The sequence below is a fragment of the Sciurus carolinensis genome, chromosome 14, assembly GCF_902686445.1.
Source record: "Sciurus carolinensis chromosome 14, mSciCar1.2, whole genome shotgun sequence".
NCBI lineage: Eukaryota > Metazoa > Chordata > Mammalia > Rodentia > Sciuridae > Sciurus > Sciurus carolinensis.
Window position 1 is genome coordinate 36941605 of NC_062226.1, and position 24847 is coordinate 36966451.

Here is a 24847-nt window from a genome sequence, read left to right on the forward strand (position 1 = left end):
GACCAAACCGCAACTGTTACCTATCTTCCCCTGTCCACACAGGCCTCTGGACCTCATCTCTGGAACTGGCCAGTTCCACCTCTTATCTAATGAGGATCTTTCCTTGCACTGAGTCTCTCAGTTCTCCAAGGCTCAAGCTGGAGTTTCCTTCTTGGTACTCCAGTCAACAGGGTTCCTCTTCCTTTTCTACCACCTCATGACTCCCGGTTTTCCCCAGGATCCCCCTCTCTCTCTATGTGAACTTTCTGGGGCCACCTCCCTGCACATAAAAGTTCTCCCAGGGGCTCTGATCCCATGAAACTCCCTTCAGTCACAGGGTATTCAGTGTGCTTTGCAGTTCACCCTTGTACCAACAGGACACAGTACCTTCAGACACCCCTTCCCCGTAACTCTCTGGGCTTTTCCAACATCCTTCTGGGGTTTGGGGGTCCCCAAATCTCCATGTGCCCTATCCCCAATGGCCGTTGCTCTCTCTCCCTCCTGGTCCAGGAGTTGGTGGCTCCTATCCGGCTGCAGGCTGGTGGGGGTCGGCAGTGACTCACTGAAGGGCGGGTAGCCGAGAAGGGGCCGGAATGCGCTCACTTCCTCACCCCGCGCACGCACCTGCCGGCTCCGCTGGAGCGCTGCCCGGTTGGGCCTCCGGCGGATGTTTTCCTTGTCCCTGCGCTGACAGTGCGCGCCAACCACCATGCCCCCCACCACTATGCCCCAAACGGCCGTTCCCCTGGGACTCAAGAGGGCTGGACCCCAAACACTGACACCCCCTACACATGGACACACTAATAGGAATGCGTACATGACCCCCTTAACTTCTGGGAGAGGAATCCTAGCTCACCAAGCTCTTTCCAAAAGCCCCCATTCCTGCCCCTACATACTGACTGCATGTCCATTCCAGGCAACTAACCCTCACTGTCCCCCCATAACCTCACACACCAATGACCAGTGGGCCCCTTCATCTTCCAGCGTCACCACCACCACCTCCATGCTCTCTAGCTCCCCACTCACGTCCGCCCCCTATTCAGTTGGCCCCAGGTTGCAGAAGGTAGTCTATGGCTCAGCTTCCTGGATGTTGGCTGGACAGCCCCACACCCACCAAAAAAAAAAAAAAAAAAAAAAAAAAAAAAAAAAGACAGAAGCAAAGATACTGACCACTGACAAGATTTCTGGGCCTTTGTGCCAGATAGGGCTTCTAATTCGGTCCAACCTAGTGAGCTGTCCAAGGCCATGGTATCCCCCACACCAGCCTACCTCAGGGCACCCTGCTGCAATTTCGAGTTTTCCTTTCTTTGCTTGGCACTTCCCTGGGGAAAGAGTATCTTGGAAGAGGACTGCTAGCAGTTTGAAGTACACTGAAAGTCATTTCTGAATGAAGAGGTGACAGAGTGGTCCTCTGGAAAAGTTTGCCAGAAGTAGTTCTATCTATAGGTGACAGAGTAAGTCTTGAAGTAAATGGGAGATTTAGAAGGGAAAATGGTAAAAAAAAAAAAAAAAAAAAAAAAAGAGAGAGAGAAGAGAAAGACAGGAAAGAAAAAAATGGCAGTGATCAGCCCCATGAGTGGGAGGGGAATAGCTGGAACATGGGCCTTCAAAGTGTGGAAAAGTCAAAGAAATCAGTTTGACCAGGGCCTTTAGTACCCAAAGGCTAAGATTAAAGTGGGCAGAAGGGCGAAATTGAGCGGCCACATGAGTGGGGATGGGAAGAAATGGATCAAATGCTAATAAAACAAAGCAGGAGCCCCAAAGTTAGCTGGAAAGAAATGAAAAAGGATACCTCTTCTGAGGGTAGATATGAGAGTACTCAGAGGAAGAAAAAGCAGGTTTATCAGCAACATTGTATTTCAACCAGACATTTGGAATTCAATACTAGGACCAAAATCAAAATATTCCTGGATGCATATTTTAGAAGGAGGTATAGGGATGCCATGGAGCATGAGTATGAAAGGGACAGAAGTTGGCCATGAGAGCAGTCCTCAACAGACACCCTCAGCTATGCACAGAGATGCTCAATGTCATTCAGAAACAAGAATGTCACCCATTTTGTCTGTGAGCTTTAGTACCAAAACAGTAGCTATGTGCCAGAGACAGTGCTAAGAGCATTCCCTACACGACTGCATAACAACTCTATGATGTGGTGTTACTATCCCGGACTTATAGATGAGGAAATAGGCTGAGAGAGAGATGAAGGAACTTGCCCAAAGTCACATAGCTAGTAAGTGGAGTCAGGATCTGAATCCCAGTAGCCTGTCTCTACAACCTGTACTTTCAGTCACCCATCAGAGTCCTTTGGAACCTGCTGGACACTCAAAGGAGGTACAAAAGGATAAATTCCTGAAGCCTCATTCCAACCTGAAGAAAGATGGGGCATCCCTGTAAAACAGGTGATTCAAGTTTAGGGTGCTTACAGAAGATACTCCTGTTTGAAAGGGGGACAGAAGTATCCCCAGACATGAGGCAATTTTGCAGCTGCTTTATGTTTGAGGGTGATAAAAAATGGATAGTTCATCTCTGGGATGCCTGGGGAAAGAAAACACCCCTCACCCCTGCCATCTCTAAGGGGCAGCCCTGTTTCTTGAATGCATCAAAGAAAACCTGCCCCAAGATCTGAAGGAAACAGGCTCTCCACTCCAGGTGCCTGTTTGCTCTCCTGGAGTCTCTGGCTGTTGCACCCTGCTGCAGCTCCTTGGTTTGGCGAAGGCACAGGATTAGCCATCCCCAGGAAATGCCTCCCTCCGGTTCAGGCAAGGATCCCAGCACACACACTCCTGGTGGTGGTAGTGGAGGGTGGGGTGGGGGAAGGTGGAATGTTTCCTCTCTCCAGTTCAGGGAGGAGATCTGGGGACCACCTGGGGCCCTCACCCCTCCCACCTCCTTGCTTGGGGAACTGCCCAGTCCAGTGCCCCTTCCACGGCCACCTCCCTCCCTCTAGCTGTGCTGGGGCATGAATCAGCTCTCACAGCTTGTTAAAGCTGGACCTCTTGTTTTCATGCCCTCACCTCAGGAAACAGAGTTACAGCCTTTCCAGCTCTACTCAGCAGGGGACCAGGGTCCTCACTTTATAAACATCCCAGCCTGGAGAGCAGAGGGCAAGGAGATGGTGTGAGAAAGGAGTCCAGGGAAAAAGAGAAAAACTAAGACTCAAGGAGCGAAGCAAAGCAAAGCCAAGAGGACAAGTATCCTGAACAGAAGAGGCCAAGAAGGGTCCAAGAGAGCTGTGCTGCAAGAATGGCCCTGAGGCTGCTCTGGGCTGGACAGACCAAGGGGATCCTGGGAGGCTGGGGGATCATCTGCTTGGTGATGTCTCTACTCTTGCAGCACCCAGGAGTCCACAGCAAGTGTTACTTCCAAGCTCAAGGTAAAGTGGGATGAGACATGAGTAAAGCAAAGAATAAGGAACAGGTTTGGGGGTGATGATGAGGGCTGTAGAGATGATCCTAAATCAAAATACTTAGATTCCTTTCAGCTGTGAAACAGAAAAGAAAGATTAAATATGGGGCTCACGGACTCTCCAACCTCAGACGAGAAGAGACCGAGTGCTACCCACCACTCCCATACCTACTAACATTTCTCATTTTTCCCTAGCCCCCTGTCACTATGAGGGGAAATATTTCACCTTGGGTGAGTCTTGGCTCCGAAAGGACTGTTTCCATTGCACCTGCCTGCATCCTGTCGGTGTGGGCTGCTGTGACACGTGAGTAACCAAGAATGGCCAGAGGGAATGCCTCTGATGTGAATGACTGAGGGATGGCCAGGCAGTGACTAGATTGCCGCGAGGTAAGAATAAATAGAAGAGCAGTATGAGACTGGTCAGAGCTGAAGGTACTTAGGAAAATGAGAAAGATAAAGCTTCAAGCCACAAAGCGAGGGAGGAGGAAGCGGATCTAGAAAGAAAATACTCCTGCTGGGCTGGGGAGATAGCTCAGCTGGTAGAGTGCTTGCCTTGCAAGCACAAGACCCTGAGTTCGATCCCCAGTACCACAAAAAAAAAAAAAAAAAAAGAAAGAAAGAAAAGAAAATACTCCTGCTACGTAACCAAAAAGTTCTTGTATGGTAGGGGAGAGCTTAGGTAGAAGGACTAGGGAACACTAAAGGAGGATAGGGGAAGACAGAAGCAGTAAGAAAGAATGGGGGGACCGTGAAGGTGGGCTTTCACTGTGAGCTCTTTCCCCATCCCTAGGTCTCAGCACCCCATCGACTTCCCCGCTGAGTGTGAGGTACATCAAGAGGCAGGAACCTGCCAGTTCTCCCTGGTGCAAAAATCTGACCCTCGGCTGCCCTGTAAAGGGGGAGGACCTGACCTAGAGTGGGGCTCAGCTAACACCCCTGTTCCTGGGGCTCCTGCTCCTCACTCCAGCTAAACTCAACTGATCACCTGTCTGCAGACTGCTCACTGCTGTTGCCACTTCCAGGGAAACCACTAGCAGCTGCCAATTTATTCTGAATAAATAAATTAATGCTACAGCTGAAAGTCTGCCCCTCTCTCTCTCTCTCTCTTTTTTTCCCCCCCAGTGCTGGGATTGAACCCAGGGCCTTACACATGCTAGACAAATGCTCTACCACTGGGCTACACTCCCAGCCCAGCCTGTTTCACACTGTCTATGCCATTTGGTTCCAGGTGGAAAAAGTGGATTCCAACTAGAGTCCACATGCTAAATTCTCAGAATCTTGAAGAAATTAGTGTCATGGTGGGCAGATGGGCCAGTTTCAGATGGTTATGGTGCTGGTGCTGGGGCCTGGAGCAGCATATGAGGCCAAGGTGGGGCTTGTAGGCAGCACCTTGATGGGGAGGTCCCAGCTGAAGGTGTCTACGGGCACTTGCTCAGGACCTGTCCAGGTGGCAGGTTCAGGTTGTTCCACAGGGGGCAAGAGTACCAATCCTGGTTCTCGGGATGTTACAAATTCAAAATGCAATCGCCACTTCAGGGACACTATGGGAAAAAAAAGATAAGAGGTAGGGGCATTAGAAGCCAGCATGAGATAAAGCCAACAACAGGATGTGGTTAGTGAATGAAAAACAATACAAAACAAAACTGTATTCAGGAAGAGAAGAGTCACAGGGAGCTATGATCAAGGGCATTTTTTGAAGAAATTTGTTAAAGAGAGCAGTGTCAACTACCTAACAACCCAAGAGTGAGACAGTCAAGGACTACATACCTTGAAGTAAATGTGCTGAGGAATTAGAGATCAGTGCACCACAGAAGCCCAGTAGGGAGGGGTGGGGAAGGAGTTCTACACAGTTGCTAAAAAGTTTAGGAGTTGGTGCCTCTACAAATGGGTAGAGGTTGAAGCTCTGAGAAAATATTAAGGGTCACAGGATGAACACGGGAATATGGGGGAATATGTTAGCAATCAAGACCCATTATACTCAACCTAACATGGCATTTTATTCTCCCTTCTCCCCTCTCCAATATTGGTCAGGGTCTCACCAATGGCAGTACAGAAGCCAGGGGTAGAGCTGAGAGGGATGGGGAGAGAGAAGCTGGTTCTGGTGGTATGTAAGCAGGACTCCTGGTGCCGGGCATGAGTCACATGGGACACAGAGGGAGCACCCCCTGTCCCCCGGCGTCGCTGGTACTCAGGCTGTACACGCTCCTCGGTCTGTAAGCTTACTGAAAACTGGGAGCAAGAAAAAAGGTACGTGCAAGCAGGTATTTGTAAATGCAGACTATAAGTGAGAGGGTAGCTTTATTACCAAAGGGTGACCCCACTATCCACTTCTACATACTACCCCTCTCTGTGGAGGGCCTTCATCTACCATAGTCCTTCAGGCCCAGCACCCCAGAAGCTCCTCTCCCTTCTTACCTGCAAACAAGCTACAGTTCCTTCCCCTAAGTTTAAGGTTCCCACCACGTCCTCGCCAAGTCTGTAGACAGATTTGAAGATGCCAAATGTCCCAACTTTCCCTCGACCGTCACTGATATTGTATAGATCTGGAGAGAATGAGACACTGTAAGCCTAGAGTCTACACTGGGGGATGTCTAGGACTGGGTTCCAGAGGCCAAAAGTGGGACTTATCTTTATAATCCGGGTGAGATAATCAGTAGATCCACAAAAGCATGTGGTGGTTAGGAGACTGTCTCTGACACAGGAATAGTTTGCAGGAAAGAATAGGGTGGGACAAGTCTGAAAGGATTCTCACGGAGGCTACGGCAGGATGTGGCAGCCATGAGGCGCTCCCCAGCCAGTTCAGCAAGCCATGAGTCCTTCTTGCCACCTTCATCCTCCTCTAAGAATGGACTAGATGGGGCAACAGCCTCATCCTGGGGAAACCGAACATCTTGAAGGCCTAGAAAGAGAAAAAGTGTACAGGTAATGCTGGGAGGGAACAGATGAAATAGAGATTTGAGCTTAGACTCCAACCTGAGAGAACTACAAGTAAGAAGAGCCCTGGATGAGGTCAACATCTTGACCTGGTCTCCAGAACCCTCCCTCCCTCACAACTCCCTAGCATCATCTCTTAGAAAGCTTCCCTGCAGCCCCACTGCAAACCCTCTTAGATTATTTTTGCTCTGGCAATTCTCTACTCCAGCCCTTCCCTCCAGGCACCCTTACTTACCAGTCAGTACAAGAACCCTCAAAGGGACCCTAAGTAAAGTGATGGGTGAGTTGACACGCTGGCAGCCAATAGTCAGTTTGTAGACGTACTTGACCGACTGACCCCGAAAGGAGGGTGGTCCCTCTATGGGCAGCACTTCACTGTAGGAGTCTGGTTGGGAAGCAGTAGTCAGGGCAGCTAGAGGCAGCCAGAGGAGTCCTCCCTCCAGGAGACTTAGAAGGCAATTCAGGGCTGGGGACAGTCACTCACATGATTTGGACTCTCCAGGGTCTAGCCTCAGGTCACAAAATAGAATTTTTGGTGGAGTAGAAAGAATACACTGACCTCTCTCACCTATAAAAGTCAAGAAAGACTGCAGTTTAATGACTCCATTGTCCAATATCAGACAAGGCTAGTAGAAAGGCAGTGAAATGCTGCCAACTCTTTTCCTGTTGTGATATGGGAACAGAATCTTACACCCCCCAAAGCACTAGCTACCTTCCCCTAAATCCCCAGTGTGACACAGAATATAACACACAAGAACAACTTGACACCTTCATACTGGGCGACAATGACTCCAAACCCTCCCCTCTCCCCTAAGGCATACGCTCCATCTCTAACCTCGGTGTGGCAGAAAGACAGTCTGGCTGTCAGGCTGGACATCTGGCTGACTAGAGTCAGGGGGAGGCAGTGCTACTCGACTCTCACTGGCATGGAACTGGCAGTGGATCTGGGCACTGGCCCAAGCCAGAGCCTCACTGTGGGAAGAGGAAAAGGAGCATCAGAGGGTAGTTCCTGACCTCATAAATACTTTCCCAAACTCCCTACCACATTGTCTGATGAGAACAAAAAGGTTAGAAGGCTGTCCTAGTGATGAGGAAATCCTGATCACTAAATCCATTACACTAAAGTATACTGTGGGTACAAAGGGGAATGGGGAGGGCTAGGGAAGGGAGGAGGAGAGGGCTATGTCATTCAAATCTTTTGTTAAATAGCCCTTTCCTACAATGAGAGCACAATGAGCAAGAAAGTGGTGGTACAGCTACTGGACAATCTGAGCTCTGGCACAGCACCAGAGCTACCAGGCTTCATCTGAGAAAGGCCACCACCTTCGGCAGGAGCATTCTCACCTGGATGCAGAAGTAGCTGTAGGGGGTAGGGGATTGGTGACGGTTACCACACACTCTAGTGCCTCCCCCGCCAGAAATACAGGACCCCGGCTCAACTCAGCTACCACTTCAATCATGGCAGCTCTGGATTCAGATCTAGAAGGAAACACGGGGGATCCGAGGTCAGTACCATGACAGGGAGGGAGGGGTATCTGAAGCAGAACCTAGGGGTATGTCTGGAACTGAATCCCAGAAGCCAAGAGATGGGGCTTTTCCTTACAAGCCTCAGAGGATTGGCGGTGAACACCTCGGTACCAGAGGGAAACGCCAGGATTTGAGGAGCTGGCAGGAGAATAGAAGGGTCGCGGAGTTGCTGACCCTGTACAGACTAGGGGGAAGGCGTCGTTCTGGGCCCCAGACCCTCACTCCCCTGAGCACTAGCTTAGTGCCCCCCATCACAGGCTGGCCTTCGCACCCCACTTCCCTCAAGGCTCCTTGTCCCAGCCCAAGACCACCTCCTTCTGTCACCTCGAACGGTCGAAACCCGCGGTCTCAGGACACCGAGGCCCTCATCTCCCCGGGCCCCTGCGGGACCCGGCCAGGTACGCGGCGGCGTCCGCGGCGTAGGTGGCGCGGCAGAGGCGGGACTTCCTTTCAGATCTCCCCCGCTCGGCTCTGGGAGCCCCTTCCGGCCGGAAGCACCCGGTTTCCCGACCGGAAGGAGCTCGGGTCCTCCGGGCGCCGTGGGTCACCTTCCCACGGGCTGGCACCTGGGCGCGGGCGCTGCCCCGGACCCCCGAGGGCCGGACCCGCGCTCAACCCTGGGGGTCCTGGTGCCGCGGCCCGGGGGCGGGGCCGAGGCCGCCGTGAGCTCCCGGGCCGGCCCCGGGGCGGAGTCGTGCGGGCTGGTCCCGGGGCGGTGCTTTGCGGGCAGGTCCCACGGCTCCGCCCCTCTCCGCGGGCCCTGTCGGCCTTCGGCCCGGCGAGCTAATCACCGCGACCCAATGAAGGCGAGGCCCGACCCTTCCCGCCCAGGACCTAGAGACACGACCGAAGGGAAGTCCGAGGCAGCTTTACCGCTGTCGCCGCCACCGCTGCAACGAGAGCTCCCCGCTTCTACCAAGCCACCAGCTCACCCCAACTTTCCCCAGCGCCCTGTCCTCCCCGACGGCACCTAACCACTACCTGCGCCCGCGTCTGGATTTGGCTTGCGACCTACTTTGTGTCAGAGGTCTCGGGACCGGGGCCATCGAGGTTGTGGGCACCCAGGATCCAGGGAACATGGAAACCAGCGTCCCAGCCTCGGAGCAGATCAGCAGTGCCAAAGGGGATCCCCAGCTTTATCACCCTGAAGCAATTGGGAGCGCTGAGGCTGTGCAGGTTATAGACTTCGAGAGCCCTGAGGACTGTCGACGCCAAAATGAACCAGGCTACTGCAATCCGGAGGACTCTGGGCAGCTGATGGCGTCCTATGAAGGGAAAGCTAGGGGCTACCAGGTGCCTCCTTTTGGCTGGCGCATCTGCCTGGCGCACGAGTTTGCAGAGAAGAGGAAACCCTTTCAAGCTAACAACATCTCCCTAAGCAACCTGGTAAAACATTTGGGCATGGGCTTGAGGTGAGTAGAGCCTATTGTCTAGAATGCCTTATTTTGTTCCATTTTAAGACTTCTGTCAGAAGTGGGAAAGGGTGGAAATGCAAGTGACCCCTGTCCCAGAATATCTTAGACCTGTGATTTTGGAAGGTGAGATCAAGTCTCATCTCTTTGCAACCATCTTCGTCCCAGTATCTTGTCCTTTCAGCAGGAAAAGGTAGGAACTTTTGGCCCTGCTGTCTGCCTGTCCCATTTAGGCCCTCTCTCATTTACTCCCTCTTTCCCAAAGACTCCTTTGGGATTAGCTAGACTGTGGAAAAGTAGGAGAGAATGGTAGGATTGCTGTGGCACTGACACAATGTTTTATTTGGAAGGGGGAAGTTTTCAACCCCAGATTCCTCTGAGTAGCTGGAGCATTCTCTGTACCCTCTTTAAGCGTAGTATTACAGTTCCAACACTCATCTGGGTTTTTTCCCTCAAGGTTTAGCTCCAGTGACTAGGTGAGAGCATGCCTGTTAACCCCAAGGAGAGGGAATGAAAAGCTCATTCTATTCTCTATTATATCGTACAGCTCTTGATAGAAAAAGCAAAGACAAGAAGGAGCTAGGCACAGTGGTATGCACTTGTAGTCCAAGCTACTTGAGAGGTGGAAGCAGGAGGATTTCTTGAGCCCAGGAGTTCAGGGCCAGCTTGAGCAACATACTGAAACCCTGTCTCAGAAGTTGGGGTGTGGGGAGTAGTGGGCTGAGGATACAACTCAGTGGTAGATTGCATACAAGTGCCCTACCACTCAACTACATCCCCAGCCCCTCAAAGATGCCTTCTGACTAGAGAGGCGCTGCTATGGATGTCCCCAGAGGTCTTGGTAATAGTCTTCCAGAGAGTGCCCTGACTTCTTCCCCACTTCAAGGTTACAAACACCCACAGAGCTTATCCTGGGCTGTAGAAACCCTCAGGGTCCCCACTGAGTTCAAAGACGTATGATGAGGAACCATACCTGTTAACAGGAACAGGTGGATGTGAGGACAGAAAGCATCACTCTGAGGTCATCCTGAGTCAGTCTCACACAGTAAACACAGAGCTGGGGAGGGAGGCATAAATGTTGGGAAACTGAGTCCTAATAACTTCTAAAGCAGGTGATCCTTCACTTCCCTAGACAGTGTTGTGGGTTGTGGTAGGAAGGCCACTTACCTAAACCCAATGCTGGGCAGTAGGAAGGACCTGGTGCTGCCTAGACATCTGGCTTCTTTGTTAGTGCCTGCAGTGGCCTGTACCAGAGAAGAATCATCCCACCAGGCTACTTCTGAAACTGACCCAGTCCAACTTTGACCCTGAAATCCTTTGGGTCAAAGTGGGCTCTGGGGAACTGAAACAAGTACAGTGGGTTGCATGTGTTGGGGACCATGAGGTAAAAAAGATGTGGGCATCCTAGCCCCTTATGAGCTGAGTCACAGAGGCCTGAAGTTGTTCTCAGTCCGCTGGACCCTAGCTCTCCCATTGGAGGAGCTTTTAGAATGAGAGAATGGTCTTCATTGAGAAGAAAGCAGCAATGAGACAAGGAAGAATTGGAATGAAAATTCTTGAGTTAAGGCAGAAATTATGGAGAAGGCCAGCTGCTAAATTAGGGGAGTGAGAATGCTCCTAAGAGGGAGCCCAATTAGAGGTACTCTGATTAGAAGCTATAGCAAGATGGAGTTCTCGGGCCTGTGCTTGGCATGAGCTCAATTTTGATGACTCTCCCTTCAGCCAGAATCCATTCATTCAATAAATATTTATCAAGTGCTTGTTCTATGCCAAATAGTCCTTTGTTCTGCTTATCTTCATATCTTGCATTTCTTTGCCCTGGCCGTCCTAATCCCAGCTGCACCCACCTTCTTTCCACCAATCCCTTCTGGTCTCTAGTGTCAAAGTCTAGTTTCCTCTAAGCTACCAAAGAAGACCTTCTGCTTCCCCACATCTCATCCTTTATCCTGTGAGCTGATCTCTCCACCTCCACAATATACAGTCCCTAGTCCTTAATCACATTCTCCTCCCCTAGCTCAAGTCTGTCTTCCTTTGCCCTTGTGTCCTATTGTTTGTACATTCATTTGTAAATTTAGCAACTATTTATGGACTGCAGACCATGTGCCCTGCCCTGTGCTTAGAGCTGAGGGTAACATTCAATTAGTCTTTGTCACTATTCCTTTCCCCAAGAAACTTAAAAATTTGTCAGGTGGGCTGGGGATATAGCTCAGTTGGTAGAGTGCCTGCCTCGCAAGCACAAGGCCCTGGGTTCAATCCCCAGCACCGCAAAAAAAAAAAAAAATTTGTCAGACTCACATGGGGAACATTGAAATAACAAGGTAGTGTCTGATTAGGAATTAAGATAGCATACATGCAAATAATAAGCATACTTGTCACAGGTATTCCACTTTATGGCTTTCTTATCTTTTATGTCATTTGATATTTCATTCACTCCATGAAATAGTTCAGGCAGGAGGTATCCCCATTTTATGGATGGAGGAAACAGACTTTAGGGTTTACTTACCTAATTACTTGGTTATAGGTGGTGTCACTGGAACATTGGGTATAAAATTGTGGGGTTGGAGAGGAGGGTGGAAGTGGGAAAGAGTCTGGCAGGGCAGGGCATGCTTATTCAGGGCATGCTCCTGATTAAGAATTTGTAAGAAATAAGAATAGAAGTCAGGCTGGGGCTTTCTTTGCCTTGAAAATAGAATGATTTATCTATTGGAGATAGCCCCAATCATTTGCCTGCTGGATATAAAGACCAGGAAAATGTTTGGAATTTTAGAAGACTTTACTGGGATATTATGAAAGAGCAAAATCTGAAAGCTTACAGTGTAAATGCTGAACTCAAAAAGAAAGGCAAGGAAATGGCTAGAAATGTAAATACTGGTTTTCTTTAGGTGAGATATTTTTCTCTTTCTCCCTAGTGTATTCTCCAAATTTTCACTTTTCATAATCAAAAAGAAAAATAATTATTTTTAAAAGAAGAAAGTTATCTTGGCAGCCTGGGAGGTAGGGAGTGGGTGGATAGGGAAGTATAACTGACCTTTTGTCTGAGGTGTTGAAAGGGTTAGTTAGTAGTAGAATTGGAGAGGAAAGATCACAAAGCCCCTTCTGCAGAGAATAAAGAAGAGAAACAAAGGCAGCCCTACACCAATGGCTGGGGCAACTGGGAAAATGAAGGGGCCTTGAACTGTAGAGTAAGCAAGACGAGGAAAGGCTTGGAAGCCAGGGTGATGATGCCTTGGTACATTTAATGGGAGGTACTGCTGGATGTTGAGAGAGACAAGTGACTACAGCCGGTGAGGAATTGACCATCCACTCCTGTACTCACTACCTCTTGCTCCTTAGGTACTTGAAGTGGTGGTACCGGAAGACCCAGGTAGAGAAGAAGACACCTTTCATTGACATGTTCAACTGTGTACCCCTGAGACAGATCTATGGTGAGCCTCACCCCACTTCTGTCCTGCTCAGAAAGGTTTTAGCCTTCAGGTCTACTACAGAGTTAGGGAAAGAGGCTTCCAGTTGATGCAAACTGCACTGCCCCATTCCCTAGGTTTTTAGAGGAAGTGATGTTTGTAGTCTTGAAAATGCGAAAGGCACTTGTTTTCCTCTCCCCTTACCCCACTAACCATCATGATTCTCTCTTTAGGTTGTCCCTTGGGTGGCATTGGGGGAGGCACTATCACCCGTGGCTGGAGAGGCCAATTCTGTCGTTGGCAGCTTAACCCTGGAATGTACCAGCACCAGACAGTCATTGCTGACCAAGTAAGAGCCAGGAGGTAGAGGAAAAGCTTGGGCAAAGAAGGGCCTCTTGGCTAGTGTGGAGGTGTGGCAGTTAAATGTAGATAGGATTCAATCCAAGAAGGACTTTCAAGATCCTTTTTGTGTGCCCAGTCCTCTCTAGGATGTACAGTGGGAGTAAGACATGCACAGCACGTTTCTTGAACAAGTAAACAGCCTTAGCATTTCTCTTTTAAATACCTCCTACCTACCTTGCTGTCCCAATTCTACTACCTGAGCCAGTACCTGCTACAAGGAGTACAGAGAATTCCTAGCTCACTGAACCTGGCTGAAAGAATATTTGGTAGGACTAGAAAGGAAAATTAAAACCAAGTCTCCAAAGTCATGGAGAAAAAAAGATGCATAGTGCAACCTTCAGCCGAAGATCAACTTCTTTGTGTGAATCACAGGTGTGAATTACAGGTCTCTCTGGCTAGGGCCCCCAAAACCCCTCCCTAGCCTTCTTTCCTTTTCTGAAACTTCCTTTCCTCTTCTGCTTCTACATTGCCTCTGGGTCTTAAGTTGCCAGAGGTATGTGGCCTGCCTTTCATCATATGTTTCTAATGGCCTCCCTTTTTAGTTATCTACCAATTTCTTCTTCCCTGTTTGAGGAATTCCTCCAGCTTTCAGCTCATCTTCAAAGGAGAAATGACTGACAGATCTTAGTCCCATTGATGAGTGTCTTTCTTAATTCAAGTTTACTGGCCCCACCCAATGTCCCAAGATCCCCCTCTGCCTCATCCCTTAGGTATCCCAAGGGAATGTCTTCTGGAATCATGATTGTACATTTAAAGTAATTATCATATGTTTAATATGTCTAGGCATTGTGCTGGACTTCTTATATATTTAATATTAAAGACAATTCTACAAAGTAAATACCATTATCATACTCATTTTACAGTTGGGGAAACTAAGAGCCAGAGAGGGCTGGTAAAAATACATCCAAAGTCACATGGTTGGTAAAAGGAAAGAATGGAATTTAGAACCAGTTCGCTCTATGATAAAATGCCTGTGGTGTTAACCATTATGTCCTATTCCAACAACATGAAAAATTATTTTCTATACAGTAAAAATATCAGGTATAGTTTGAACCAAGAGAAGAGCTATTAATTTCTTATAACTCCTACTCTCCAGGTGTGTGTGAGTGAGTGAGTGAGAGAGAGAGAGAGAGAGAGAGAGAGAGAAAGAGAAAGTGTGTGTGGGGTGCTGGGGATTGAACCCAGGGCTTTACACATAGGCAAGCACTATACCACCAAGCTATATCCTCAGCCCTGGAAGCTTAAATTTTTGTTGGGATAATAGAATTTAGAGAAAATGGGAGACTATGAGTGCCAAGGCGAGAAGGACAGATAGTATACCAAGAAAAAGGAACTTCGTATGCTATAGACTTGCTCATTCTCTTCACACACCTGCCAGCTCAGCAGAGGGCCACATCAGTGAACTAGAAAGGGTCCCTAATCTCAAAAGAATACATAGGGCAATCAGGGAAATAGAATGACAAACAAATACATTATGGCATAATACAAAAATACTAGAACAGAGGAGTAGGGGGACACATGGAATGACTCACTGTTGGAGGAAGAGAAGATGCATCTGACCTAATCCTTGAACAGTCAGCGGTTCTCACTAGATAGAGAATGAGCATGAGCAGAGGCATGGAGGAGGAAATGCAGTATACTCAGGAACAGGGAGTATTTTATGTAATCAGAATGTAGGTGTTTGAAGAGGTAAAGACCAGATCAAGAAGGACTTTGAAAGCCAGATAAGAGAATTTAGACTTCAACCAGGTTCATTGGGAGCCTAAGGTAGGAAAATTCCAAGTTGCAGCCCAGCCTGGGCAACTTAGTGAGACACTATCTTAAAATTAAAAAAATAAAAGAGCTGGGGATATAGCTCAGTACTAGAGCACCCCTAAGTTCAATCCTAGTACTGAGGGGGAAAAAAAAGAATTTAGACTTTAGCCTGACACCATGGGAGTCACTGAATCATTAGAAGTAGGGACTGACATATCTTGATTTGTGTGTAAGAAAGATCACTCTGCTACCCAGATAAGAAGCAGCAAAAACAGTGTAGGCCTAGATTAGGACGGGAGACCAGAGTAGTTGAAAAAGGAGAGGAAACCTGGGAGCTAGATAGTAGGGGAGGCAGCAGGACTTGGTGGTTCACTGAGCTTGGGGGAAGGCCTGGGGGATGACCTGAGGCTGTTGTTGTAGCTGTGAGGACCCAGGCTCTGGGAGGGAAGGAACTGCTCCAAGGGGAGGAATACTAGTGTGTGCTGCCTATGGGTTGCCCTGTTCCAGCCTATCTGCCCTCTTGATCAAGTTCACAGTGTGCTTGCGTCGGGAGGGGCGAACTGTATACCAGCAAGTTCTGTCCCTGGAGCGCCCAAGTGTCCTGCGCAGCTGGAACTGGGGATTGTGTGGGTACTTTGCTTTCTACCACGCCCTCTATCCCCGAGCCTGGACTGTCTATCAGCTTCCTGGCCAGAATGTCACCCTCACCTGCCGTCAGATCACACCCATCTTGCCCCATGACTACCAGGTGAGGCTTCCCTTCTGTTTCCTCCATTGCTCTCCCTCCCCTAGATCCACCTCTGCTGAAAATTCCATGCCCTATGAAAGGGAGGGGTTGGAGCCATAAACATCACATACCTTGTCTTCTATGTACTCTGGTAGGCAGACTGCCAGGGAATATGGGGAGATGCAAATGGAAGACAAGAGTACATTGGGAATATTTGAGACAGGTCCTTCCTGCCTGGGAATAATACTGGGGAGTAAGACCAGAAGGGGCTACACTGAGACCATCTGAGTCCAATTTTTGCCCCTAGGACAGCAGCCTACCTGTAGGAGTCTTTGTATGGGATGTGGAAAATGAAGGAGATGAAGCTGTGGATGTGTCCATTATGTTCTCCATGCGGAATGGACTAGGGGGTGGAGATGATGCCCCAGGGGGTTTGTGGAATGAGCCCTTCTGTCTGGAGCAAGACGGGGAGACTGTTCAGGGACTTCTGCTGCATCATCCAACCCTTCCAAATCCTTACACCATGGCTGTGGCTGCACGACTCACGGTAATGGAAGAGCCTGCCCTTTACCTTAGTCTCTACCCTTAACCTGATTCTAGACCCACCTCTACTCCATTATGATCTTCATTTCATCAGCCCCTAAGTCCTACCCTCATCAAAGCCCTTCAGCCTCTGGAACTTGGAGGCAAGAGTATGTAAGAGGAGCTGGACAGTTAGTCAGAATCCAGCATACTTATGGAACTTGTCCTCACAGAGTTTTTGGCCCTTTAACAGGCAGATACCACGGTAACCCACATCACAGCCTTTGACCCTGACAACACTGGGCAGCAGGTGTGGCAGGACCTACTTCAGGATGGACAGCTGGACTCCCCCGCTGGTGATGGGGGGCGGGTCTGACTGGGAGGTGTTGGGAAGAAAGATTATACCTGTCTTAGGACTAGGGGTGGGAGACCTGATAATGAACAGGCCTTGTTCTCATGTTAGGGACCCCAGCCCTGGTGTTGGAGGGGGTACCTTTACTGATTTGTCTTGTGCTTCTCAGGCCAAAGCACCCCCACACAGAAAGGAGAAGGCATCGCTGGGGCTGTATGTGTTTCCAGCAAGCTGCCACCTCGAGGACAGTGCCGCCTGGAGTTTTCACTGGCTTGGGACATGCCCAGGATCATGTTTGGAGCTAAGGGCCAAGTCCACTACAGGTGTGGGGACCAAAAGGGTTTAGTGATCCAAGACTCTGGGGCTCTGACCTGGAGCAGATGTTCTCATCCCTTCTGTTTCTTTCTACCCTAGGCGGTACACAAGATTCTTTGGCCGAGATGGTGATGCAGCACCTGCCCTGAGCCACTATGCACTGTGCCGATATACAGACTGGGAAGATAGGATCTCAGCTTGGCAGAGCCCGGTATTAAATGACAGGTGCCAGTGGAGCCTTCCCTTACCTTTTTTATGGCCACTGCCCTCCAAATGGGACTCTGATTCACTGGCTACCCACCAAATTTGCTGGGATTCATTTGGTATTTCCACTATGCTGACCCCCCAGAATCCTTTCTATCCTTGGAGGTCCACACTCATGAAACCATTGCCTCCTTCTGACTTCCCAGATCCTTGCCTGCCTGGTACAAATCTGCACTGTTCAATGAACTATACTTCTTGGCTGATGGAGGCACAGTATGGCTGGAAGTTCCTGAGAACTCCCTACCAGAAGAGCTGGGAGGGAGCATGTCTCAGCTCCACCCCATTCTGCAGGACTATGGTCGATTTGGCTATCTTGAGGGTATGGGCTGCTGGTTGGCTGGGGTTTGGCAGGCCATACCCCTGGGGTTAATTAGTGCCCTATCACAAAGCCAGATGATGTTTTTACCTGTCCAGAATATTGGTGGGTTGAGGGGGTCAGTGGTGACCATGAACTGATGACAATGCCTTCCTCCAGCTTTGGAAGACAATCTGGGAAGGGAACGATGAAGGGAAAGCAGGAATTCTGGCAACAGTGTCTTCCCTCATTCCTCTAGGCCAGGAGTATCGCATGTACAATACATATGATGTTCATTTTTATGCCTCCTTTGCCCTCGTCATGCTCTGGCCCAAACTTGAGCTCAGTCTACAGTATGACATGGGTGAGGATAACTTTCGTGTTTCTTCCCTCTTGACTCCCCATATCCCTGATCATTTTGTGGTCCTTCAGATTATCTCTTCTTCCCCTTTCCTTCAGACATATCTGCATCCTGCTCATTTCCCCTCTGGGGTGGCATACATAGCTCTGTGCCCATCCCAAGCCTGCCCATTCCCTGCTTTTTCCCACCCACTTGTGTGTCTGCTCCTCCAGCTCTGGCAACTCTCAGGGAGGACCTGACACGGCGACGATACCTGATGAGTGGGGTAATGGCACCTGTGAAGAGGAAGAACGTCATCCCCCATGATATCGGAGACCCAGGTAAAAATCCCTCCACCCCAAGGTCAGCTTCCCTCCTTCAACTTTTTGTACTCTTCACTCTGTCCACCAATGCAAATGAACCAGGTCCTCTTCCCTCTCACAGATGATGAGCCGTGGCTCCGGGTCAATGCATATTTGATCCATGATACTGCTGACTGGAAGGACCTGAACCTGAAGTTTGTGCTACAGGTTTATCGGGACTATTACCTGACGGGTGACCAAGGCTTCTTGAAGGACATGTGGCCTGTGTGTCTAGTAAGGGATGCATGTGCAGTGGCCAGTGTGTCTGGCATGACCAGCATCTGGGGAGCCCAGCTATTGTCTTTCCTTAGTACCTAGGTCTTCCATTTCTTCATCTTTCTGTAGGCTGTGATGGAGTCTGAAATGAAGTTTGACAAGGACCATGATGGACTCATTGAGAATGGAGGCTATGCAGACCAGACTTACGATGGATGGGTCACCACAGGCCCCAGGTTGGGGGCAGGGGGTGGGTAGGACTTTGCAGGAGGCCTGGCCTGATTTGGGGAATCGGGCACCAAGGGATGGGGAGGGCTTAAGAACAAATGACTGTTAGATTACATGAGAGTGACTTGAGTTGCCAGTCTGACCCCCCAAACCCCTGTGCCTGATCAGTGCTTACTGTGGAGGGCTGTGGCTGGCAGCTGTGGCTGTGATGGTCCAGATGGCTCTTTTATGTGGGGCACAAGACGTCCAGGATAAGTTTTCTTCCATCCTCAGCAGAGGCCAAGAAGCCTATGAGAGACTGCTATGGAATGGTGAGTTGAGGCAACCTAAGGAGTCTTAAGGCAGCTGTAGGGGCCCAGGACATTTATTTTACCCTTCCTCTACTCCAGGCCGTTATTACAACTATGATAGCAGCTCCCAGCCTCAATCTCGTAGTGTCATGTCTGATCAGTGTGCTGGACAGTGGTTCCTGAGGGCCTGTGGCCTAGGAGAAGGAGACACTGAGGTGAGATACTAAAAGGAAGAAAGAAAGATGGATTTTCCCCAAAGATGGGAAGCCAGTATGAGACCATGTCCCTGCCTTTGCCCTTGTCCCTCCAGGTATTTCCTACCCCACATGTGGTTCGTGCTCTCCAAACCATCTTTGAGCTCAACGTCCAGGCTTTTGCAGGAGGGGCCATGGGGGCAGTAAATGGGATGCAGCCCCATGGTGTCCCTGATAGATCCAGTGTGCAGTCTGATGAAGTCTGGGTGGGTGTGGTCTATGGGCTAGCAGCGACCATGATCCAAGAGGTAACGCACTCCCTTCCCCATCTCTACCATCTGTACTATAGCCTAGAAAACTTGATAAGCCACCAGACTTCAAGGCATAACCCAATCATCTGTTCATAAGGCCTCCCCCTTTTCCTCGGCATGCATTCCACCCCCTGCCTCTAGGTTTTTGCCTGTGGTTTAAGTTTATCTCCCCTGTTAGCTGGGTGGTCCCTGAGAGCAGAGACTTTACTTGTCTCCATCTGTCCCCTAAAGTGGTAATGTTGGGGGTACCAAATTATATGTATAACTTCCATCTCTCCCTACAGGGCCTGACTTGGGAGGGCTTCCAGACAGCTGAAGGCTGCTACCGTACTGTGTGGGAACGCCTGGGCCTGGCTTTCCAGACCCCAGAAGCATATTGCCAGCAGCGGGTATTCCGCTCACTGGCCTACATGCGGCCACTGAGCATCTGGGCCATGCAGCTGGCCCTGCAACAGCAGCAACACAAAAAGGCTTCCAGGCCAATAGTTGAACAGGGCACAGGACTAAGAACAGGGCTTAAATGTGGACCAAAGGAAGCCTTGACAAACCTAAGCCCAGAGTGAGCCCTCTGAACTGTGGGAGCCCAGCCTCTGGCCTGGTTGTTGCTCCTTCCCCCAAACCTGCAGCCCTGAGCCACCAGGACAATCATGCCTCTCCCTTTCCCCCACCCAGCTGTGCCAGTAAAGAGGGGCTGAGGGCGAACCAGGCATCAGAATCACTTATTTATTTCCTTACCCCTTCTCTCACTGCATGAAATGTTTGAGGAGGTCAGCTGATTTCCCCAGATCCATTCATGGGATAATACACACATGGGTACAAATAAAAGACCCACAAAGCCAGTAAGTGTGGTGTGCTTGAGCCCTTAGGCATCCTAACAGGGCACAGGAGTGAACGTCAACCCTCTCCCATTCCGTTTGGACAGACACAGGGGCAGAGGTGGGCTTTCGCTGAGACACCCTATATTCTCACATTTAACCTGAGTATCTGTCCTGCAAGATGACAGGTGATGGGCTGTGGGTAGGGAGCCATCCCCCATTTTCTGTGAGATTTGCCTGCAAGGGAAGAGTGGGACCTGAGCAGAGGGGCTCTGAGAACAAGTTGGGGAGTGGCCACTGCAGAGGAGGCTCTTCCTGAGGAGCCGGAGGCATGCGATACTGCAGGCAGGAAGAGTTGCCAGAGGCCTGGAGCATATGTTCTGAGCTGTCCAGTAACTGGTTTGTGCTGTCCTTTGGTACATCTGACTGCAGTGCAGGCAGTTCCAGCTGATGCTGGTCCTCAATGGGGAGGGCACGAAGCTGGCGGAACACTGAGAACACAAAGACCTGTTAGGAAACAACACAGAAGGAGCCTAGGCCCCTCCAAGCCTGAAAGGTATCCTTAATCCTCTTACCAATGTGCTCAGCCGGCAGGCTCCCCCTTGTGTCCGAGGAGTACATGGCAGGCACAAGGAGGAGGCAGAAGGAGAATAGTAGGACCTAGAGCACAGAAAAAAGGGGATAAAGCGATCTGAAATGTAATCCTGTGTCCAACCCTGAGGAATCCCTCCTCCCAACACCATCCTCACCAGGACACAGGTGCTGCTGCTGGTGGTTTTGTTTGATATCTCAATCACCATGGCCTGGAGTTTCCTCAGCTGATCTAGAAGGGACCTAGGAGAAGAGGGTACTGTAGTGAGCACTCTTTGCTGGCACCCTGCCACAGTGAAAACCTCCTGTTATGGCCACCTCCTCCCTCTGTGCCCTGAATCCTGTCTCATTTTTTGTCCTATTTTTGCAAATGATTTATCTCTATGAACAAAATACCCTGAATCCCTTATTAAAACAAACAAAACACTGCCCTAACTGAAACTAATACTTTGAATAGTTCTTCAGTGCCTGATCAGCAGTATACATAATCTTCACCAGGCACTCTGTATTCTCCACCTTCTGGCCCAAAGTGCCTGTGTTACGGGTCCAGCCAAACCTGACTATTGGGTTCTCTCTGCCTAGAATGCTTTCTCCATCCATCCCTTGCCACAATCCTAACTGCACTCAGATACTACTGCCCATGAGGTCTTTATCTTACTTCCCCATTACTCAGAACTTCTTGTAATCACAGACCCAGTAAAGGCCAACCACCAGACCATGCATTTGGGGAGCTGCCCCATTAGAAATCAAGTGCAGGGTAGCAGGGAAGAGGCAACATTAAGTGGAGGGTTTGGGGGAGATGATCTGAAAGGTTGCTTACAAATTCTGTTCCTCCAGAAGTTGTACTTTGTTCTGTAGCTCCAGATTCTGGGCTGTGTATTTTAAGACCCTGGGAGAAAAAAGGGATATGGAACATGGCCTGTATCCTCCCCTCAAAACTTTAACATTACTTACAACTATTCTATTCTCCCTTTCATACCTGTTCTCTAAACCCCCCACATACACCTTCTTCTTCCTGCGGCTCTCTTGAGCAGACCTCTTGTTTCGAATCTTCCTCCGTACTCGTTTCAGAACTTGTTCTTCCATCTGAGAGAAGATGGGATAAGGGATATCAAAGGAATATTGGATCGAAGAATTGGAAGGCAACCAAGTTCAATCTTCCCAGTGTAGGAATCTTTTCTACAGCTAACTGACCAATAGACATTCTGCTTCTGTCTGAATGCTAAGGACCAGGTGTTAAAACTCTCATAAGGCAGGCCATTTTTAACAAATTTTATTTATTTAAAACTGTTTATCCTGAACCAACATCTGCTTTCTTAGAATTTTTCTCTTTTTTTGGGGGTGTGGGGAGGGCAGTACTGGGGATAGAACCCAGGAGCACTTTACCACTGAACTATATACATCTCCAGTTCTTTTTATTTTGAGATAGGATCTCGCTAAATTGCTGAGGCTGGCCTCAAAATTGTGGTCTTCCTGCCTCAGCCTCCAAAGTCACTGGGATTAAAGGAGTGCACCACCATGCCCAGCTTCTTATGATTTCTATCCATCAGATTTACCTAGACTCTCTGGGGCCAAATAGAACAAACCCTATTTAGCTATTTTAGGGCACTTTAACATTGCCTAAATTTAAAAAGGAAAAAAGTGGACAAAATTTTTAAATCATCTTAGGATGGACTACATCCTCAATATGCATCAAAGACATGGGCTCAAAACTGAACACTAAGATGTGCTCCAGGGGCTGGAAATAGAGTGCTTGCCTCAAAAGCACAAGGTCCTGGGTTCAATCCCCAGCACCAAAAAAAAAAAAAAAAAAAAAAGATGTGCTCCAGTATAAAGGAGAGAAAGACAGTCACTGCCCTTGTAGGAGCAACATCTCTATTGATAGTTTCCAAATTCAATGTACTTTCTGCTAGCGAAGTCATACTGCTGACTCATACTTTTCACAAATCAAAATCCCCTTAACCTTTCTGCCAGTGAACATTGATTTCCTCAGTATCATAATACTGTGCCTGTGAAGTTACCATTCATTGCTTGAAACTTAAAACTCGGGATTTTATACTTATTCTTGTTATATTGCTTGGTCCCAATTTGTTCAATTCAAACACCATTGAGCAAGAAGTGAATTACTGTAAAGTCAATAAATCTGTGAGGGCCCTTCACTTGTACAGATCTTTCCAAGGCTCTATACTAATGCTGCACTGATAAGTTTGAATTTATTTTTTTCTTTTTAAAAAGAACACCAAAATCAGGACCTGCCCCAGTTTCCTACTAGCAACAGATTTGCTAACTTTGTCACAGAATTTGCCTGCTTGGGAATTTGCCTCCAGTCTTTGCTTCACGAATGGAAGCCTTACCTTAGTGAGAGGAAGTGTCACAGGCAGAGTAAGCCCCTCCTTCTCCAATAGCCTTTTCTCCTCCTCTGTCAGTATCAGCCTAGAAATCTCCTGGGGTTATGGGAAGTGGGCAGAAGAATTGTAGGTGGATATCAGAAGGGAAAAGGGAATCCTGATCACTCCCCCCCCCCTTGCAATGTGGGAATAATCGTCTTGAAAATCAAGTCAAGTACCTGCTCAGTCGGCTCTTCCACATGCAGTGGAGTCATCTGGGCCGCCTCCTCTCCACAGCTCCCACTATCTACAAAAAAAGGATAGCAGGAATTATCAGGCCCATGACCCTCTCCTCTCCTGAAACTGTTTATTTCAGACTCACCTAGATCGATAGAGACATATTCCTGTGGAAGGGAGTAGGTGTGATCGTGGTGGACAGGGCTGGAGTCGGAGGAGCCAAGAACGTCCAAGGATGGTGGAGGACTCAGCAGGGAGCTCAGTAAATCCTCTACCTCCCAGTCGCTCAGTACCTGCACAGAGTCCTAACAAGTTAATAGGCCTTGATTGATCTCCATTCCGGCTCCCGGCCTCACAGACATCCCATCCCGAACCTGTATCCACTCAGAACCTGTATCCACCTCGGAGCGCGGCAGCTCCCAGTCCAGCTGAGCCTCCACAGCTTCGTCCGGCGCAGCCCCCAAATCTCCGCTTTCCTCTAGCAGGAAGCCCAGCAGGTCCTGGTCACCAGGAGACAAAGCCAGCTCCATTTGGGACATCTACGGAAAAGATAGGAGGAAACCCAAGGGTTCACCCCTCCACGCGGCTCCACCCGGATTCCAGGCAGAACCTCCGGCCGTCTCCCCCACCTAGCTGGTCGGTCCGCTGGGCTGCCCCGCTGGGGGCTAGCCGCCTCTCTCAAGCCAGAGCCGCCTCCCAGCTTCAATTCTCCTCAGCCTCCAACACAACAGAAGTGACGCATCCAGCCCCATGGCCTATTGGGACTTGGAGTTCTCTACAACTCGGAAGTGGCCTCCGAGCCGCGCCACGTCCCGGGGGCTATGCAAATGATGGGGACGTCCCCGCAGCTTCTTCACACCCTGGGGGCGGGGATTCCAGGGATCCGGCCCCGCCTTCGCCCCAGGCTAGAAAAAGGAAGAGTTAGAGTCTAAAAGGGAACTCGGGCGTAGTTCGGGTGTTTTCTTCGGTAGCGCCGCACCCTTGCTTCCTGCCGGGGAGGGGCCGCCTGTCTTCGGCGGGCTCCCGAGCATCGAGAGCTGGGGCCAGAGCAGCTTCCTGCAGTCCCCGCAACCATAGAGCGCGGGCCCAGGGCGCCGCCCGCGGGTGGGGGACGTTCCCGGGACGGAAGTGGCGGAGAGTGTCGAAGGGAGGGCGAGGCCGAAGCCCGACAGCGACCCGGACTACGAGAGGGCTAGCGGGCCGGCGGGTGGGGCACAGAGCCGGGCAGCACAGGTAGGCCGGACCGGGCCGAGCCGGAGCCTTGGGGTGGGGCCGCGGGGCCGGGCCCGGGAGGCGGGCGGGCGGACGGGCGGGGCCCCCGACTGTCCTGTGTATGGTGTTTCGGGTTCAGTGGGAGAGGTCAGGTCCAGTGTGTCTCAGCTAGGGCTCGGAGTTAAGTAGGCCGGCTTGCGGGAGGCAGGCCCTTCCTGGGAGCAGTCCCCCCTCCTGGTCTAGGTTTTGGGGAGGGTGAGGTATGGGTGGCAGTGAGGCGCAGGGCGGGGATGGGCTTTGGTGTTAGCTGATAGCGGGTATTTGGTAGGAAAGCTTTGGGTGAGTTTGGGTTTAGTTGGGGTTGACTTTAGGAGTCAAGGGTCACTTTCAAAGTTATAAAGCAAGGCTAAAATTTCAGTTATTCCTGAGTCAGG

General features: G+C 49.9%; 5 protein-coding genes across 14 annotated transcripts in view; 3 read left to right on the top strand and 2 right to left on the bottom strand.

Annotated features, from left to right (window-relative positions):
- Positions 1–1117: 1117 nt before the first annotated feature.
- Rgp1 (RGP1 homolog, RAB6A GEF complex partner 1) lies at positions 1118–8579 on the bottom strand. Of its 2 annotated transcripts, none has more exons than XM_047524569.1 (9): positions 8157–8579; positions 7663–7797; positions 7154–7290; positions 6803–6886; positions 6554–6703; positions 6137–6283; positions 5800–5927; positions 5424–5613; positions 1118–4925 (listed from the first exon to the last, which is right to left on the bottom strand). In XM_047524569.1, the coding sequence occupies exons 2-9, from the start codon at positions 7776–7778 to the stop codon at positions 4702–4704; spliced, it is 1176 nt and encodes a 391-aa protein (XP_047380525.1). In that variant the 5' UTR covers positions 7779–7797; positions 8157–8579; the 3' UTR covers positions 1118–4701. The 2 variants fall into 2 exon arrangements, with proteins under 2 accessions (XP_047380525.1, XP_047380524.1); XM_047524568.1 differs by having other exon boundaries at positions 8170–8575.
- Positions 2909–4499, top strand: Msmp (microseminoprotein, prostate associated). The gene is made up of 3 exons (XM_047524570.1): positions 2909–3352; positions 3580–3688; positions 4175–4499. The coding sequence occupies exons 1-3, from the start codon at positions 3223–3225 to the stop codon at positions 4353–4355; spliced, it is 420 nt and encodes a 139-aa protein (XP_047380526.1). The 5' UTR covers positions 2909–3222; the 3' UTR covers positions 4356–4499.
- Positions 8580–8654: 75 nt separating the features above from the next.
- On the top strand, positions 8655–21057 carry Gba2 (glucosylceramidase beta 2). 2 transcript variants are annotated; one of them, XM_047524561.1, is made up of 17 exons: positions 8655–9257; positions 12591–12682; positions 12892–13007; positions 15345–15563; positions 15850–16089; positions 16318–16420; positions 16586–16739; positions 16831–16956; positions 17142–17314; positions 17550–17654; positions 17864–17971; positions 18075–18226; positions 18338–18444; positions 18605–18747; positions 18826–18941; positions 19037–19228; positions 19516–21027. In XM_047524561.1, exons 1-17 carry the CDS (start codon positions 8923–8925, stop codon positions 19792–19794), a joined length of 2760 nt encoding a protein of 919 aa, XP_047380517.1. In that variant the 5' UTR covers positions 8655–8922; the 3' UTR covers positions 19795–21027. The 2 variants fall into 2 exon arrangements, with proteins under 2 accessions (XP_047380517.1, XP_047380519.1); XM_047524563.1 differs by having other exon boundaries at positions 9207–9257; positions 15323–15563; positions 19516–21057.
- On the bottom strand, positions 19938–24151 carry Creb3 (cAMP responsive element binding protein 3). Of its 4 annotated transcripts, none has more exons than XM_047524565.1 (10): positions 23831–24147; positions 23576–23740; positions 23347–23494; positions 23204–23271; positions 22992–23081; positions 21617–21723; positions 21458–21526; positions 20796–20880; positions 20622–20706; positions 19938–20537 (listed from the first exon to the last, which is right to left on the bottom strand). In XM_047524565.1, the coding sequence occupies exons 2-10, from the start codon at positions 23738–23740 to the stop codon at positions 20203–20205; spliced, it is 1152 nt and encodes a 383-aa protein (XP_047380521.1). In that variant the 5' UTR covers positions 23831–24147; the 3' UTR covers positions 19938–20202. The 4 variants fall into 4 exon arrangements, with proteins under 4 accessions (XP_047380521.1, XP_047380522.1, XP_047380523.1 ...); XM_047524566.1 differs by having other exon boundaries at positions 23347–23506; positions 23603–23740; positions 23831–24146; XM_047524567.1 differs by having other exon boundaries at positions 23603–23740; positions 23831–24135.
- Tln1 (talin 1) overlaps positions 24122–24847 on the top strand; it is a 33181-nt gene continuing 32455 nt past the window's right edge. For 4 of the 5 annotated variants that reach the window (XM_047524557.1, XM_047524556.1, XM_047524558.1 and 1 more), the window contains exon 1: positions 24122–24434. The gene's annotated coding sequence lies outside the window, so the exon portion shown is untranslated. The remainder of the gene's footprint in view (positions 24435–24847) is intronic. The other variant, XM_047524560.1, reaches the window with a different exon arrangement.